Below are 17,411 nucleotides of genomic sequence, written 5' to 3' on the forward strand. Positions count from 1 at the left end.
AAAAAATTAAAATCATACTTTAGAAATCCTCAAACTGCAAAAGGTTTTAAATAATGTACGGTTTCTGATCTTGGAAGTCAATGTAGCAGTAAAGGTAAAGGTTCCCCTTGCACATACGCGCTAGTTGTTCCCGACTCTAGGGGCCGGTGCTCATCTCCGTTTCAAAGCCGAAGAGCCAGCGCTGTCCGAAGACGTCTCCGTGGTCATGTGGCCAGCATGACTAAATGCCAATGGCACATGGAACGCTGTTACCTTCCCATCAAAGGTGTTTTCTATTTTTCTACTTGCATTTTTTTATGTGCTTTCGAACTGCTAAGTTGGCAGAAGCTGGGACAAGTAACGGGAGCTCACCCCATTACGCGGCACTAGGGATTCGAACCGCTGAACTGCTGACCTTTTGATCGACAAGCTCAGCATCTTAGCCATCGCAACCCGCTTGCATGTAGCGGTATGCCCATGTAATAATTTTCTAGGATTTCTATCTCAATAGCCAAAACGAAAGCAGTGGGCCCATGTTCAGGCTAAACACATTTTAGCTTTCACCCTGGTCAGCTTTTTCTAAAACAAATGCAGCTTGGTGACATTTGATATTTTAGTATTAATGTTGACTGCAGACCAACGATGAACATCAGCAACAGACGGCTATGTATATACAAAGGCTTGACAATGTATAAATACTTGCTCCATGGTCTCCAAATAATTTACTCAAGAGACTTGTTTGCCAGACTCATATCAGAGAAGACTTAGGTCGACCATGAGAAGCTCTTCCATTTCAAACTGATAACATGATTTGCTGTTGTGAACCCAGACTTATATAAAAAGGAGATAAACAGAACTCTCGACTCAACTCCAACTCCAGCTACTGCTAAATGCTATGTAACTTCATGGGAAAAGAGATGTTTAAATGAAGCTGTATTTTTGGTCACCTTGGTTTGATTGTGAAGAAGACCTCCAAGGCCCCTTCCAATTCTGTTAATTCTCCATCTGACTGGCTACTGTCACACTATCGTATTTCATTAAAATGCTTTCAATACATGAATTTATATCCAACCTTTCACATTCCGGGTCTAGATATTATTTCTCGGATCACAGCCACTCTCTGAAAACAACTCTCGCAGGCAACTTAAGATCACACACATCCTTTGGCCCAAACATGCTTGCCCAGATATTTTTTGCAAGTTTTCTCCATTGTAGTTGGGAGCAGGAGAAAGAACACCCCCCCCCCACACACACATGTACTCCTGTAGAAAGAGGTAGGGTAAGTGGTGAGAGAGAATTACCGTATTTCTCGGACTATAAGACGCACCAAGATTTCGCAGAGGTAAATAAGAAAAAAAAAGTTTTTGCCCTCCCCGGCCCCCAGGAGCACTCTGTAGGCCTCCCAAAATCTCTGCATGTCCAGTTTTTGCGGAAAACAGGTTTGAGAGGCCAAAAATGGGGCTGGTTTTTGCAAAAATGGGGCCTGCAGAGGGTTTGGGAGGCCTGCAGAGTGCTCCTGGGGGCTGGGGAGGGCAAAAATGACATTTTTGGGAAAAACAGGCCCGTTTTGGGCCTCCCAACCCCCTCACGCATCACATTTTTGCCCTCCCCAACCCAAAGAAACACTGCGCAGACCTCCCAAACCCTCTGTGTGCCCTGTTTTTGCGAAAAACGGGCCTCTTTTTGGCGAAAATGGGACGTACGGGGCGGGGTTTCGGGAGGCCAAAAATGGCTGTATTTGGTGTATAAGACGCACCAAGATTTCCACCCTTTTTTAGCGGGGGGGGGGAGTGCATTTTATACTCCAAAAAGTATGGTATTTTCTGGGCAAAAAGGCTTTATAACGCTCCAAAGAAAGTTCTCCTTTCCCTGCTACCAGAAAATAAAGCCTTTTTTTTTTCCCTCCATAGTTCGGTCTGAGTGGGTTGAAAAGCAGCAAGGCAATGAGGTGAATCCCGTATCAAGCTGAGCGCCAGATTTTAAATGGCAAGAAAAAAGGTTAAGTCCCCTGCTTGTCTACGCTTGTACATGCAGATCCGTTCGGCAGAGCCCTACTGTGAGCTCTTTGGATAATGCGCTTCTTTCCCAAGACGTTCTTAATTCCGTGCAATTTGCTTGTGCTGGGGTCACATCAGCGGAGGAAGAAGTACACCTCTGGGAGGAGCCCAAGACGACGGGCCTGTTTTTTTGTGAGAAGGAACTGTGCAGCCACACCAGATAGCAAATTTGTTAAGCGTGACATTCTTTGTTTCTCTCTCTGTCTCTCTCTCTTTTGCTTGCCGTTCTGTGACTGTCCTTACATCTAGGCTTAAAAATCAATTGTTCCCTATGTTCAAATGACAGAAAGAACAGCAGCAAGGGAACTTTGGAAGTCTGAAAATATCTCACTTTTACACACTGAGTAAAGGTTCTCCTTGCGGGGGGGGGGGAAACAAAAATAGACCTGAGCGAATCCATTCCCTTGGGGAAGGCAGTATCTTGAACGTGCATTGTTCGGAGATCCTCCTCTAACCCGCTTTAACAACCGTCAGTGTAAATCTGAATTAGCAGCAATGAAAGGAGTTGGACTTGGAATCTGCTAGCAGTCCTAACAAGCTGTTTAAATTAGATATGACCCCAAATTAAAACATATAAAGAATGGTCGCTGGAATTAGGCATGTCTAGTTTGATGAAAAGAAGATCTAGGCTAACCTGTTCCGGACCAAGTCCCTGTGCGTGTGCGAATGTGCACGCACGCGCCCGATCACCCAAAATGCAATCCGTGCATGGCCTCCCCGCATGTGCATGGCCCTCCCACATGCATACATGACCCCTGAACATGCTCTACCCAGGGGTGGGTTCCACTGATTTTTACTACCAGTTCGCAGCGGAATCGCACGCATGTGCAATCGAAGCTTCCGCGTATTATCACCAATGATGATGTCGTGGCGGGTGGGTGGAGCCTCCCACTGGTTTTACTATCGGTTCTATAGAACCGGGAACAACCCACCACTGGCCCCATCCCCCACACATCCGTGGCAGAGACCTGAAGACCAGCTGACCAGCTGGAGGTGCGCGCTTGCGTGACGGAGCTGAACTGGGGCGATGGCTCAAGTACTCACAGAGGCCACTGTGTGCCACCTCTGGCACACGTGCCATAGGTTCACCATCACAATCTAGGGGTAACATGATAGCAGTGTTCCAATATCTCAGGGACTGCCACAGAGAAGAGTGGGTCAAGCTATTCTCCAAAGCACCTGAGGGCAGGACAAGAAGCAACGGGTGGAAACTAATCAAGGAGAGAAGCAGCCTTGAAGTAAGGAGAAATTTCCTGACAGTGAGGACAATGAACCAGTGGAACAACTTGCCTCCAGAAGTTGTGAATGCTCCAACAATGGAAGTTTTTAAGAAGAGATTAGATAATCATTTGTCTGAAATAGTATCGGGTTTCCTACCTAAGCAGGGGGTTGGACTAGAAGACCTCCAAAGTCCCTTCAAACTCTGTTATTCTACTCTAATTCTCTGCCTGTTTACTCAGAAGGAAAAAACTCCCTAGACTCTCTAGGACTTCTGAGAGCTCCAGATATCTAAAACAGCCACCCTCCAAACTTTTGGGAAACGAGGGACTGGTTCCGTGGAGAAAAGTTTTTCCGCAGACAAGAGGGGGCATAGTTTTGTGTGCTGCCTGCATCTCATGGATGGGGCTTCACTTGTTTGCACTCCCGGTTTCTGGGATGCTGCAGATCGGTGCCAGTCCATGGACTGGGGGTTGGGGACCCTTGATCTAGATTACTGAGAAGGCCTATTGCACCATGCATTGTGTGCTTTGAAGAGTTGATCAGTTGGCTTGTTCACAGAAGGGTACAGGTAGCCCTCAACTTACAACTCTTTAGTGACCGTCCGAAGTTACAACAGAAAGAGCGAAAAACTGAATTACAACTGTTTTTCACACTTATGAATATTGTTCCAGAATCCCTATGGTCCCTTGGTCAAAATTCAGAAGCTTTCCAACTGGTTCAGATTTACTACGGTTGCAGAATCCTAGTTTGCGACCTTCTGACATGCAAGGTCAACAGGGAAGCCAGGTTCACTCAACAACTGTGTTACTAACTTCACCCCTGATTCACTTGACAACGGTGGCAAGAAATGTCGTAAAATGGGGGCAAAACTCGCTTAATAACCGTCTCACTTAAGCAACAGAAATTTGGGGCTCCACTGCGGTTGTAAACCAAGGATCACTATACACACATTTATTGCTTCGTGCATTAGCTATGAGCGTGAAATGGAATTTGTGCACTTTTAAAAAAATTGCAACTGAGAGTAAATGAGAGCAGGCTTACTTACTCTCTATGGTAAGAAAAATGTCCTGAGGTTTTGCATTTAAATGCACCGCATGGCTCAAGCTTGGCATGGAACGGTCTCTGTTTAATGAGGGCAAGCAGATGTTTCAGTGGGATAGGGATGTTTCCATCCATCTTGGAAAGCTGTATGACACAGCCTTTATTATCTTTTTTGCTTTGGGTGCACAAGCACCGTTGTGTTTTGGAAACAACATCTTGGAATAAACAGGAGACGCCAGTCTGACAACTCCTATTTATCTTCTGTGGAAATGAAGCCATCCCATTCACTTCGATGGCCAGCTGTAGGGCAATCCTGTTCCACTGGAAAAGAGTTTTCTGAATGACACCTGTCATTCTCCCCCCCCACACTTTTTTATTTATTAATTCAGCTGGACTGGCAAAGGCCAAACAGTTCTCAAGGGATTTACTAATAGCTGCCCATCCTGTTCCCCCCCCCCCCAAAAAAAATAAATGTCATAAGGCAGGTGGTGGGTGATGGGAAAGATAGTACTGTATCCCGTGTTAAGAAGAAATTGGCTGAACACAAAACAAAGAACTGGAAGGTTCCTGGTTATCTACAGGATTAAAAAGCGACAAAAAATGTTTAGGTAGCACGAGATAGGAAAACAGCTTGACTTTTGAGAACTGCTGATGAAGAAGATTATATTGTGCTTAGTAGGAAGAAGGCAGCAAGCTAAGGTTTTAGGAATATCTTCGGTGTCCAATCTATTTTTTTTGGGGGGGAAGACCACAGGTGAAGCTCCAAATGCCCTGCTGAATTTAATGACCAAGAAAATTTTGGCAAGACATTTACTGATTTGAGAGAAGGAGTGGGGTGGCGGCCTAGAGGTGGAGATCTCGCCTCACCATCAGGAGGCTGTAAGTTCGATCCTAGGTGGAGGCAGATATTTCTCTCTCTCTGGGCACAATGAGAATATATCTGCTGAACAAAACTCTGCACTGGCGACAGGAAGGGCATCTGGACATTAAAACATTCTGCTAGCTCCATTCGGTTGCCCAGACTCCACCCCGCAAGGGTTTATGAGGTCATTAAAAGACAATGACGATTTACTGATTGGGAGAGAAGGAAGATACACGAAAAGAACAGGTCTTACTACAGATTTTTAAAAAAGGCAAAAAAATGCCTGAAAAAAAATGTCTTGACTTGACTCATCTGTCTGAAAAAAATACGATATGCCTCAGTGGTGAAATCTGAACTGGTTTGGTACTGGTTCGCTGGCCGTGCATGCGCGCTGCATGCCAAGCGCGTGTGCTGCATGCATATGTGCAGTGCGCAACAAAAGGAGGCTTGGGAAGATAAGTAGAACAGTGAGGGAGGAATCAGCTGTGCCGCGCAATTTAGCTTAGCTAGAAAGCAGGATTTCCTGCTTTCTAGCAAAGCTAAACCGCGCGGCACAGCTGATTGTTGGAAATACCGGTTTGGAGGAACCGGGAGCTTTTTTTTAACTACTGGTTCGCCTGAATTGGTAGTTTTTTAATCCCTACCGGTTCGCCTGAATTGGAGCAAACCGGTAGCATTTCACCCCGATACGCCTGCTACTCCACATCATTTACCCCTGAAATGTTTTGTCCAGTCATCAAAAGGTTGATGAAAACCCTGAGACACACAAACCAGAAGTTCATCACAGATTTCCAATGTGGACGGGTTAATAACTTTTCCAAGGCTGGTAGGAAGAAATCTTGGTTGAAAATCTGGTGGAGCAGATCAGCTTTACTTGCTCAAGATCTCACAGTGAAGCAATAGCAATGACACTTAGACTTATATACCACTTCACAGTGCTTTACAGCCCTCTCTCTAAGTGGCTTACAGAGTCAGCCTATTGCCCCCAACAATTTGGGTCTTCATTTACAGACCTTGGAAGGATGGAAGGCCGAGTCAACCTTGAGCTGGTGAGAATCGAACTGCGGCCAGCAGAAGTAGCCTGCAGTACTGCATTCCTCACCACTGCGCCACCACGGCAAACATGTCGTGGAACACAGGTCTTCCAAAGCAGGAGTTACACAAGGGTGTTCAAAAACACCTGCATCAAAGACCAGGATGACAAAGCTACACACATATATATAGGTCTCTGGCTGAAGCTGCCACAATGACAAAATGGATGCTGTGTGCCTGGATGTGTGTAGTCTGCGAAATTTGCATGACAGCATCATGATGCATCTGATATTACTTGCTGCCCTGTCATACTTCCCACAGACACAAAGTAAAATTTCTTATCCCAGTTGCACGTCTTGGTTACAAAAGACTACCGACACCTGGAGGGCAGACAACACAAATTCTGGTTTGCAATCAACTTAGTATATCACGAAGCGTGCATATTAAATTACAAATAAGAGAAGCAATTTTTGCAAACATTCTTCAGCAAAAGGAGACTGAAGGAAAGAAGTCAGCCAAAGGATGGGAGTGTCCACCATTTCTCTGTGGCCACAATCTTGATCAAAGTCAGCTTATTTTGCAGAGTAACAACTACTATTATTGTCTACAGAGGTTCTCAGTCATGTCACAGTTGTCCCAAAGGTGTTTTTTTGAAAAGGCAACTGGACTTTGTTTTTCATTGGAGATGTTTCGCTTCTCCTCCAAGAAGCTTCTTCGGTTCTGAATTTCTTCCGTTCAGAACCGAAGAAGCTTCTTGGATGAGAAGCAAAATGTCTTCAAGGAAAAACAAAGTCCAGTTGCCTTTTCAAAAAACACCTTTGGTACTCCTACTATTATTTTATCCATACAGAGTGAGCATCCATTCTTTTCCACTGGCGGGTTGGTTTTTTTTTTTTTTTAAAGAAATGAGCATTTCGCTGATCTTTGCTATCTAGAAAATTGGGAGAAGTTTTTAAATTAAAACCCACCCTCCCTGACCTCAGCCAATCTCCAAGAACAAATTTCTTCATTGTCTCTGCTTGCTTGCACAATGTTACAATCCTGCTCATCAATCATAATTGGTAATAGAGCCCCTTCCATGGTAGCACGGCACCAACCTAACCAATTAAAAAGCTCCTGGCTAATGTTCCATTTTCCTTTGCTCACAATTTAAAGGTTAAACTGAATAAACACCCCAAGGGGAGGGGGGGAAAAAGGATTTGTGAATCTGAGCTATGGTCCCAGAGGTCTTTGAGTTTTCAGCCAGCTTGATCCAGAACCTTTACTCTCAGTGCTACTATGGCAGCTCTCCAGTTGTCAGAGCTGCTAAATTGCACTCTAGGGGAAGGTGGAGAACAAATGGCCAGTAGATCGTATTAAGGGAGAAGGCAATTCACACAATACGGCTGTCAAGCACCAAAGCTGCAAGTGGTGTCCCGGCCGCGAAGAGACAACTGGCGCAGCGGCAAGCAACGTGATGCTGACGAACAGCTGATGATCAGCCAGCTTGCATTCGGCCTGGATCGTAATTGCCTGCAAGCCAGCCAAACGGGCTGTTGATCGACTCTGTCGGCAGCCTGATGATCAGCTGATAGGGCCTGCTGGCTGCTCCGGAGGCGAAAGGGCACGGCTCCAGCATTCAAAAGGCTCTGGGAGGCAGAGGCTCCCAGCACAAACTTTAGTCCTACATTTTTCGAAACTCAATGTGTGCTGACAGCCGGCTTAATAAACCACTGAGAACTCAAAGTGAGTGGTGTCCTCACTGTGGGTTAGGTCTGGAGCTTGGACCTTTGAGAATGGCTTGATCTAGCCCTGTAATGCGTCTCATTCTTAGATTTGTTTTTCTTCCTAGCTTTTTTCCCTGCAAGGACAGAGTCTTCTCTTTCTGGAACAACTGAGTGTTAATCCATTGGTTGGGACAGAAATTACCCGATGTCATGGGCTGAAAGAAGAGTGACTAGCCCAAAATTACTCAGCCAGCTTTACATGAAGTGTAAAGACGTGAGAGCAGAGAGGCTGATCAACAAGCCCAGGGAGGGAACCCCCGGGAAACGACTCTGAGCACATATTCACTAACCTATACATATGCTTCTTCTTTTCCAGGTACGTTCTCCCTGGTAGAGGGGAGCCATCTGTCAACATTGCATAGATGAGTGTGGGATATTGGGTGTTGCGAAGGACTCATGGAGGGGTGGGACGAGACAGCAAGGCGAGAAACAGCAGCGTTTGAGGCCGGCGTGGAGCCGAGGAGTCCAAGACCGGTGATTCCTTGCTGGAGCGAGCCTTCCAAGAGGGCAAGGCATGCCGAGCCCTCATAATCAGCTGGAGGGCGGAAGGCTGTAACGCTGACTAAATCTGTGTCACTGTGTGACGAGTCTATTACCAAGTAAAGGAGAGTTGCTCCACTGATGGTGTGGCCTCGTTCCTTACTGACTTAGGCTCGGAACCGTGATATCATGCTTAAGTCGGTACTAGAACTCACAATCTCCTGGTTTCTACCCTAGTGCCTTAACCATTATCACTAGAACAAACTGGCTCTAATTTTTCATGCTTAAATCATTACTTGAATTACTTAACTATACCAGTACCCAATTGCTGCTATCTATCTAGCTTCGTTGCTGTGTCTGCTGTTTTTATTTGCCACACTGTATTTCTCCGTTTCACTTCCTTCTATCTGCAACCCTAAAGGTAAAAAATCTCTCTACCCATATTTCTCAAGAGGCTAGAGGTGCTGAGAGTCACTTTGTTTACAGAACACTCTGGATTTATTCGGTGTTCTTTTTCAGATAGTCATCACTTAACAATGGTAATTGAGACCAGAATTTATGTTGCTAAGTGATATGGTCATAAAGTTCAATGTCACATGACTGGGGTGAAATCCAGCAGGTTCTGACAGGTTCTGGAGAACCGGTAGCGGAAATTTTGAGCAGTTCGGAGAACCGGTAGTGGAAATTTTGAGTAGTTCGGAGAACCGGCAAATACCGATTGGCCCCAGAGTGGGGAAGGAATGGGGATTTTGCAGTATCCTTCCCCTGCCATGCTCACCAAGTCATGCCCACCAAACCACACCACACCATGCCCACCAAGCCACGCCCACGGAACCGATAGTAAAAAAAAAATGGATTTCATCATTGCACATGACTGTGCTGTTTAGCGATGGCAGTCCCAGCAGACCGCACCAGTTAACGTTGTTAAATGAGGACTTTATGTAATTGCAACTTTTGACTTTGCTTGTGGGAAATTGGCAGGGAAGGCCACAAATTGCAAGCACAGGATGCTGTGATGGTTGGGACAAGTTGCCGAGTGCCTGGATAGCAATAAGACTTATATCCTGCCCCACAGTACTTTACAGCACTCTCTGGGTGGCTTATAATGTAGGCATTATTTGCCCCCAATAATCTGGGTTCTTGTTTTACCGACCTCGGAAGGATGGAAGGCTAAGTCAATCTTGAGTCCCATCAGGATCAAACTCCAGGCTGCGGGGAGCCCATGAGGGCTCTTTTATTTATATGTATTTATATTCATATTGAAAAAAAGGCTGAGCCAAGATTCATTCTTTTAAATACAAAGCCTATAACTGGACTGTATAACTTTCAATGGGTAGAGTACCACACTTAAGCAAGGACTTACTGTATTTTTAGGAGTATAAGACACACCTTTCCTCCCCCTAAAAGGGGGTGAAAATTTAGGTGCGTCTTATATACCGAATGTAGACCCGCCCACCCACTGGCCCCCACCCTTTGGCCTCTGCCTCACAGCAGTTACCTCCTTGCAAGCAAACAGCAAGAAAAAACAGTTCTTTTCAGCTTCAGCACAGCCTAATTAGCACAAGTTGATTGGATCGGCCTCCCGACTCTCAGCTGTTTTGCTCTCAGCTGTTTTGCCCAGGCCTCTGCTGCAAAGAGGTAGATTGCTGGAGCAGATTTTTTTTTTCACTTGTGCTAATCAAGCTATGCTGAAAACGAAAATGAAAGTAAAGCAGGCTTATACTCCGGTGCATCTTATACTCCAAAAAATACTGTAATTGTTGCAATAGATTTGATTTAAATAAAGAATGAAATTCCCCAGCCTTGTTGGCTGGGGAATTCTGGGAGTTGAAGTCCACACATCTTTTACAGTACCAGTCTCGGAAGGATGGAAGGCTGAGTCAACCTTCAAACTCCAAGCTGTGGGCAGAATTTGCCTACAATACTGCACTTTAACCACTGCGCCACCAGGGCTCATGATCACAGGGCAGAAATGCTATGACGGTGGGAAGTTTGAGGACCAATTATAAGTAAGTTCAAACAGTTGCTGAACAAGTAGTCATTAAACAAGGACCACCTGAAAAATCTGGATCTGCTCAATTCTGTTACCTAACATTCTTCTTAACCAGAGAAGCCAGGGCTGGAATGAGGAACCATCTGCTGGTAAAACTTAAACTGCCCCAGTATGCTTCCTTTTTATACTGTGTTTCCCCAAAAATATGACCTACCCAGAAAACAAGCCCTAGCTTGGTTTTCATGCCTGCACTTAATGTAAGTCCTACCCAAAAATAAGTCCTAGGTTTAACTAGGTTTAACCCAACCACATGGTGGGTGTATGAGGCTAGGGTGGTGGCAGAGCTGCCCAATGTCTGCTTACTTTAGGATGGCCACAGCCAAGCCTCCCATGCCCTATTATGCCACTCAACTTCTTCTGCGGCTGCTTGCAGCCAGATGGTACGTGGCACATCGTACCAGTTCCCTCACTCAAAGGACGCCACGTGGCTTGTTGTGCCGTTGCCGCCACTCATGGAAGTACGCCGAGTGGCATGTTGCACCAGTGAACAACGCTCCATGTGGCCTGCTGTGAGCAGTGGCACTGGTGTAACGAGCCACATGGTGTCTGGCCGCGAGTGGCCACAGAAGTTGGGCCGCAACGCGACAGGTGTTGGAACGCGGGAGGTCTGACTGCGGTGGTCCTACGGTAAGCGGGGGTAAGACATCCCCCCCAAAAAAGACCTGGTGCTGATAAGACTAGGTCTTATTTTCAGGGAAATATTAGGTTTGAAAGGAAACTTACCTGTAATATGGTAGCTAATTTGGTGGTTGATGTCAGAGGTATCTTCATCCCAAGTGCTAAGGACAGCCACGACTTCTCCCGGTGGGTCACTCTCCTTCACAGACCCCCTGTACATCTCCTGCTGGAATACGGGAGCATTGTCGTTGATGTCAGTCACGGTGACCGAGATTAAGGTGGTTGAGGAGAGGGACAGGGCTTCTCCCAGGTCAGAAGAAACCACAGTGAAGGCAAAAGTGGGATCCGTCTCATGATCTAAATCTTTCAAGGTGCTGATCCAGCCACTGTTGCTGTCAATAGTGAAGACTTCCGAGATCCGGTCAATATCCAATTCTGTTAAAAGAGAATAGGTGACTTGACCGTTGGCCCCCGAATCTGCGTCGGTTGCTTTGACTTGTACAAGTTTAGTCCCTATTGGCATTCCCTCCATTACGATCGTGTCATACTTGGCTGCCTCAAAAATAGGCTTGTTGTCGTTAATGTCTAGAACTTTAATGTCCACATCCACGGTTACCACAATGTCCACCTTATCAAGCTGTAGGGTTGCAGCCACTTTAAAATGAAAGGCGGGGTCTGCCTCATGATCCAGCCTCTTGTCCAGTTTTATAATGCCAGTGTCTTGCTCTATAATAAAAACTCCATCCTTGTTGTTTCCGGTCAATTCGCCATTGACCGTGCTGTAGACGACGCCTTGGTTAGGCAAAACGTGGAGAGCATCAATTGTACTCCCTATGAGGGCATCTTCTGATACTGTAAAGGAATACTGAGGTTGAGAAAACGAAGGCAAGATGGTTTCTGGAGGTAAAACGTGTATGTATACAGGGATAAGGGAATGCCGTACGGGAATGCCCCCGTCAACGGCTTTGACAAAAAAAGATAGCACCGTATTTTTCAGCTGGTTGAAATTCCCTTTGGTTACCATCCAACCATTGTCTGGATCAATTTCCAGAAGATCTGCAACAGAAACAGAGGCTTCACTATACAGGGAGTAGACAATCCTAGCATTGGCACCATCATCAGGATCAAGAGCTTGGACCTGAGTGACTAAGTGGCCTTTCCCAACATCTGCTTTGACACTTGCTCTGTATTCCACAGTCATGAACTGTGGGGCGTTGTCGTTCTCATCCACCACTATGACTCGGACCGTGCAGAATGTGCTCCTCCCTCCGCCATCGAGAGCTCTTAAAAATATGGTGATGTCACCTTCTAAAGGGAGCTCCCTATCGAGTTTCTCCGTGGTGAGGATCTGCCCTTTGTTGTCAATGACAAATCTGTCTTTGGCGAAATCATTGATGATGGAGTAACTTATCTGACCGTAGATGCCCGAATCTCCATCGGTTGCTTTTACGTGGATCACCCTGGTTCCCGGGACAGCGTTTTCTCTGACTTCTGCCACATAAATACTTTGTGTGAATACGGGGCTGTACAAATTAGCTCCGAGAATCTGGATATGGACTTGGGCAGTGCTGGTAAACAAACCATCAGAAACAGAAACGTTCAAGCTGTACATTGACTCCATTCTCTGCTTCCGATGATTTGACAGCGTGATGACGCCACTTTTGGCATCCATCACAAAACTGGTACGGTCATTTCCAGACAAGATACTGTACTCCAATCGGTCAAAATCGGAGCTGTCTGCATCAGAAGCCTGGACACAGGTCACAAAATGACCCCGAGGAGCTAATTCACTGACATAGGATTCATAGATCAACTGATTAAAAATAGGAGGGTTGTCGTTCATATCTGTCATGTAGATGTTAACTAGAACTTCACTGCTTAGAGGTGGGAATCCATTATCGGTGGCCCGTACTTTTAAGCTGCACTGCTGCATCAGTTCATGGTCCAACAAGCGGGCAGTTAGGATCAGTCCGCTTGTCCCATCGATATGAAAATAATCCGTGCTATTGAAAGTGTCCTGGACTATCTGGTACTGAATGATTTTGTTATTGTCGGAATCTGCATCGGTAGCAATGACCTGTAAGACAGGAGTCCCAATCAAGGAGGCTTCGGTTAAGGTGGCGTTATAAGCAAAGTGGTCAAACACTGGAGCATTGTCATTGACATCCTTGATAATTAAGTCCACTGTAACTTCAGCTCGGGCACCAGTAAGAGCATCACTGGCTCTCACTGTCAACTTGAAAATGGGATTGAGTTCAAAGTCTAATGGACTGATGACACTGAGGACTCCTGTGTCAAAGTCAATATTGAATTGATTATAAAGATCCCCGTCTACTATGATGTAAATGATACCTTGACCTTCTGGGCTGGTAGCATTGATGCTCAGGATCGGGGTGTTCATTTCTATGTCTTCATTGACAGAGGCTGTGTAGAAGGGCTTGTCAAAGATGGGCATGGCTTTATTAACAATGGTGATGGGCAGTTCCACAGAAGCAGACAGTGATGGGTCACCTCCATCTTTAGCTATGACAATAATTAAATATTCTATATTCGATAAGTCGGAGTTAAAGGGCGCTTTCAAGGTGATGCTCCCACTGTGACTGTCAATTTCAAAGTGCCCGTAGTCCTCCTTCAATAGGTAAGATACATCCCCATTTGCGCCCTTGTCTTTATCAATGGCCCTCACTCGGTATATCAGAGTGCCAGGATCAGCCTCAACTTGAACAGCAGCGTAGTATGGAAGTCCAACAAATACTGGAGCATTGTCGTTGATGTCTTCAATGAGAATTCGGACAACCACTCTGGCCACCCGTAGATGGTCCAGCTCGCGGCTAGCCTCTACCACCAGTTCATATAATTCCTGTTCTTCTCTGTCGAATGGGAGGCCAACAGTTTGAATAAGACCTAAAGTGGGTTTGATCTTGAATTTGTTCCCGGGGTTTAATATGCTATACTTCAAGGGCTCGTTGAGACGGTTTCCAATCGCATTGACCACCGCTACCTTGGTGACGTTGGTGCTGTTCTCCAAGATTGATGTAGAATAATGGCTCTGAGTGAAGTGAAGACCGCTATCCATGGCTTCCTTGACCATTATTGTCACTATAGCACTACTGTAAAATTTCCCATCGGACACTTTCACGATCAGCATGTAATGGTCTTTGGAAAGGCTGTTGTTTTTTATGGTCAGCACCCCAGAAATTGGATCAACGAGAAAATATTCTGTGTTCCCTTCAATCAGGCTGTAAGTCAGTTCAGAGGGGACTTCTAAATCTGGGTCCACGGCTTTGACTTGAAGAACCTCCACTCCCACGTAAGTTGGTAGAAGCAAGATGGTTTCAAACATTGCCTGGCTGAACACTGGAGGATTATCATTGACATCCGTTACATCAATGGTAACTTCCACGGGACTTTCTGCAGTAAGCTGGGGATTGCCGCTATCTCGAACGTGAACGTGGAAGTAGAAATGAGCGATGGTTTCGTGATCCAAATCAGCAATCGTTCTAATTGCACCTGTACTAGAGTCTACTGTAAAATAATTCTTGGCAGTTGACTCCACAATCTGGTAGACGAGCAGTGCATTTTGATTACTATCGGCATCCGTGGCTCGTATCACAAGTGGATTGTTTCCCACGCTCCGGACAATGCTATTTACAGGTGCGGCTTCACTGATGCTGCCCAAGTATTGAGAAAAAAGAAAAACAGGCGGGTTGTCGTTTTCATCAACTATCTGGATGTTTACAGTGGCATTTGATGCCATTCCTGCCATGTTTGTGGCTTGCACTACGAGCTGGTAAGAGGAAGTGTGCTCATAATCAAGAGACTTCTGGCTCGTGATGACTCCAGAATAAGGGTTGATTACGAAGGCTCCGTCTACATTGCCATCTTTGATTTCGTATACTAATGTAGACTGACTGATTGCCGAGACTTGGATAACCGAAGTCCCAAAATCAACATTTTCATTGATTTCAGCTTGCCATTCCTTGTGCGTGAATTTGGGGTGGGAGTTGTCCGACATCGTCACAGATATGCGGACAATGGCAGTAGCTGACAACGGGGGAGAACCCTGGTCGGCCGCTTTAACGGATAGCACAAACTGGTTCATGGTAGTCAGGTCTGGTTCTTTCAGCACGGTGATGATGCCTAGAATTGGTTCAATCCTGAACGTGTTTCCGGTATTCCCTGAAAGAATGAAACAGGAAAAATGAATTAAATGTGAAATTTAAATATAAGAGAAAAAAAGTAAAACTATAATATCAGAGACTGAAGAACATTCAATGGGCACTTAGCAGGGGTGAAATGCTACCAGTTCGCACCAGTTCGGGTGAACTGGTAGTAATAAAAGCTACCGGTTCAGGTGAACCGGTAGTTAAAACAAGCTACCGGTTCGTCCGAACCGGTATTTCCGACAATCAGCTATGCCGCACGATTTATATTCGTTAGAAAGCAGGAAATCCTGCTTTCTAGCTAATCTAAATTGTGCGGCACAGCTGTTCCCTCCCTCGCTCTTCTATTTACCTTCTTAAGCCTCCTTTTTCCGCATGCAGTGTGCATGTGCAGCGTGCATTTGGCGCACGCTGGGCATGCACGCACACAGGGCACATTTGGAACGTACCACACATGCGCGAGCAGCAAACCTGTGGCAAACCATAAAGGATTTCACCACTGGTGCCTAGTGACATCACATTAGGAGAAAAGTATGTGTGATCCATAAAACCAAACCGAACCCAACCAATCCTTAAATTGGTACGCTACCAATTCACAACCCATTTCCTTTATTTCGAATTTTCTGCACATCTTTTATATAATGGACTTTATTCTGAAAGCAACTGAGCTTTCGAAGTTTATTAATCAGGGAATACACATTTTTTTAAAAAAATAGGGAAGAGATGTAGAAAAAGTCCATTGCTGAATGCAGGAATTACCGTATTTTTCGGAGTATAAGACGCACCTTTTCTCTCCAAAAAAGTGGGTGAAAATCTGGGTGCGTTTTATACTCCGAATGTAGCCCCATCCAGCTTCTCAAACGGAGGTTTCAGAGGCTGAAAAAAGCATCAGAAATGAAGCTTCAGAAAAAAAAGCCCCCAAACAGAGCTTCAGAGGCTTTTATTCTGAAACTCTGTTTCAGAGGCTTTCAGAGGCAGGAAAAAAGCAAAAAAAAAAAAGCAAGGCACAGAGCTCACAACCAAAGAATCTGTTGCTAAAATTCACCTCTGGAAAAAGCTGATTGCGGGTATTCTGGGAGGCAGATCTACCTGCCAATCAATTTTTTTCTTATTTTCCTCCCCCAAAACTAGGGTGCGTCTTATACTCTGAAAAATACGGTAATTTATTTTTCAAATGAAAAAGATTTGGGGCAGGAAATAGAAAAGTATGGGCCTGAACTATTTTGTGTAGAGAAAAGCTCATTTTGGGAGATTTACACAAGGAAATTAAAAAGCCCGTCACTCTTATTCAGATACTTTGGTGTTAGTAATTAAGATGGTGGCCAAGAAACCAGGAGACAGTGAATTCTAGTTTTACTGGGTGACTTTGGGCTGGCCACTCTTTCTCAGCCCAACTTACATCACAGGGTTGTTGTGGAGAAAATAGGAGGAAGAATATTATAGGCATGTTCACCGTGTGGAATTAGCTGTAAATTAATAAAGGCAATATAAAAATCTAACGAATGAATGGACGAACAAACAAATGAATGTTTGGAACATTTTTGGTAAAATTACAGTGGGGAAGCTGGATCTCAGATAAGTGGCCCACAACAACAAAGCTGGTAAGATTGGAGGTTTTCTAGTCCAACTACCTGCTCAAGCAGGAAACCATATACCATTTCAGATAAATAGCTGTCCAATCTTTTCTTCAAAACTTCCAGTGTTGGAGCATTTAAAGCTTCTGTAGGCAAGTTGTTCTACTGATTAATTGTTCTAACTGTCAGGAAATTTCTCCTTAGTTCTAGGTTGTTTCTCTCCTTGATTAGTTTCCATCTAATGCTTCTTCTCCTGCCTTCAGATCAGTGGTGGAATTCAATATTTTTTTACTACTGGTTCTGTGGGTGTGGCTTGATGGGTGTGGTGTGGACATGGCTTGGTGGGTGTGGCAGGGGAGGGATACTGCAAAATCCCCATTCCCTCCCCACTCCAGGGGAAAGATTCTGCAAAATCCCCATTCTCTCCCCACTCCTGGGGGAAGGATATTGCAAAATCTCCATTCCCATCCCACTCTGGGGTCAGCCAGAGGTGGTATTTGCTGGTTCTCCGAACTACTCAAAATTTCCGCTAAGGGTTCTCTAGAACCTGTCAGAACCTGCTGAA

At 45.3% G+C, this 17,411-nt stretch overlaps 1 protein-coding gene across 1 annotated transcript in view; it reads right to left on the reverse strand.

Moving 5' to 3' along the window:
- FAT3 (FAT atypical cadherin 3) overlaps nucleotides 1-17,411 on the reverse strand; it is a 466,547-nt gene that overhangs the window by 117,900 nt on the left and 331,236 nt on the right. The window contains exon 9 of the mRNA XM_070943674.1: nucleotides 11,215-15,288. Coding sequence (XP_070799775.1) covers nucleotides 11,215-15,288 — 4,074 coding nt within the window. The remainder of the gene's footprint in view (nucleotides 1-11,214; nucleotides 15,289-17,411) is intronic.

The sequence above is a fragment of the Pituophis catenifer genome, unplaced genomic scaffold (genome assembly GCF_029215685.1).
Source record: "Pituophis catenifer annectens isolate HBS135680 unplaced genomic scaffold, rPitCat1.0.hap2 SCAF_4, whole genome shotgun sequence".
NCBI lineage: Eukaryota > Metazoa > Chordata > Lepidosauria > Squamata > Colubridae > Pituophis > Pituophis catenifer.